General features: G+C 54.2%; 1 protein-coding gene and 1 long non-coding RNA gene across 2 annotated transcripts in view; both read right to left on the reverse strand.

Annotated features, from left to right (window-relative positions):
• RPL23 (ribosomal protein L23) overlaps nt 1–1,571 on the reverse strand; it is a 6,030-nt gene that overhangs the window by 3,580 nt on the left and 879 nt on the right. The window contains exon 3 of the mRNA XM_006774290.2: nt 1,282–1,410. Within this exon, the coding sequence (XP_006774353.1) occupies nt 1,282–1,410 (129 nt within the window). The remainder of the gene's footprint in view (nt 1–1,281; nt 1,411–1,571) is intronic.
• Nucleotides 346–863, reverse strand: LOC102766778. The gene is made up of 2 exons (XR_436215.2): nt 756–863; nt 346–464 (listed from the first exon to the last, which is right to left on the reverse strand). It is a non-coding gene; the product is annotated as an uncharacterized LOC102766778 (long non-coding RNA).

Raw genomic sequence — 1,571 nt, forward strand, 5'->3', positions numbered from 1 at the left:
AACTGTCTGTCTCTCTCCCTTTCTCTCTGTAAAAAATCAATAAAATATATTTAAAAAAAAAAGAAGCAGAGGTTATCTCTGTCTGTGGTGGCTGGCACTGGCTGCAGGGAAGAGTGCCATGGCACGTTGGTGGGACTTCTAAGGATTCTCGTGGCGTTCCTGCAGTGTGGCCCAGCCTGTGGGCATACAGCTCAGGGTTATTTCCACCAGCACTGGCACTGTGGACATGTGGCCGTGCCAACCACTTGTTCAGGGGTTATCCCTGGTGTCCCGCTGCTGGGAGACATGCGAGGCCCACATTGTTTGGCTAGGGCAGAAGTGTGGCAGGTCTCTGGGCAGGCCTGGGAGCTCCGGTTTGCCTTTTTTGACTGTGGCCATCACCATGTCACCCACCCCGGCGGCAGGAAGTCTGTTCAGTCGTCCCTTGATCCCCTTCACGGAGATTATATACAGATTTTTGGCTCCTAGAAAGGAATATAAGAAGTGATGTTCTTCTGAGGGTCTATTAGGCAGCTCGGCCGTGGTAACGTTTCCCCCAACACTTCCAAAGCCTCCCCCGCCCGCCACTCACCCCCACCCCAAGGCGGACACCTGTCACACCGCCGATTGAAGCAAAGCAACACGACACGCTGCCGCTTCACCCAAAAGCGGTGTTTTTCCTTTGCCCTTTCTTGACGGCTCAGTGGGTCATCGGCAAGAGGCCCAACGAGTGCTTTTAAAAGGGGCAGGTGGGCAGGCGCGGCCGCAGGTCTCACCGGTGTTGTCAGCACAGTTGATCACGGCTCCCACCGGAAGACCCAGGGAAATCCGGAACTTCGCCCCGGAGGACCCGCCGCGTCCTGTGGGTGAGAGAAACAGGAGCTCGCTGTCCGCCCGTGGCTCGGGGGCCCCTCCCTTCTCTGGACCTGGGTGAACTCCAAACCAGCATCAAAAACAGGTATTTACTCAGTACCACCACATCCACCTGTAGCCCAGGGAGTCAGCAATGAACTCAAGACCTTAAGAGACAACCACATGTCACACACTCAGGGCTTTTGTTTCCATGTGTGTAGGTAGGTGAGGTGGCCTATAATTACCAGCTGAGCTTGCTGGGGGACATGGCAGAGTAAATATTTGGGGGATGGAGCCCCTAGCGTACACGGGAAGTCAATGAAGAACTTAGAATACTGATCTCACATCGCCTAAGGAAATCAAGCTTTAAGAGGCCTGGAGAACGGTAAAATTATTCAGTAAGGGAAGAAGTCTCTGGCTGTCCAACAAGCAGAGGGCTCGGTCACTCACCCTTCTTTCTGAGCTCCGGCTTGCCTTTTTTGACTGTGGCCATCACCATGTCACCCACCCCGGCGGCAGGAAGTCTGTTCAGTCGTCCCTTGATCCCCTTCACGGAGATTATATACAGATTTTTGGCTCCTAGAAAGGAATATAAGAAGTGATGTTCTTCTGAGGGTCTATTAGGCAGCTCGGCCGTGGTAACGTTTCCCCCAACACTTCCAAAGCCTCCCCCGCCCGCCACTCACCCCCACCCCAAGGCGGACACCTGTCACACCGCCGATTGAAGCAAAGCAACACGA

This window comes from Myotis davidii, unplaced genomic scaffold, assembly GCF_000327345.1.
Source record: "Myotis davidii unplaced genomic scaffold, ASM32734v1 scaffold327, whole genome shotgun sequence".
Classification (NCBI taxonomy): Eukaryota; Metazoa; Chordata; class Mammalia; order Chiroptera; family Vespertilionidae; genus Myotis; species Myotis davidii.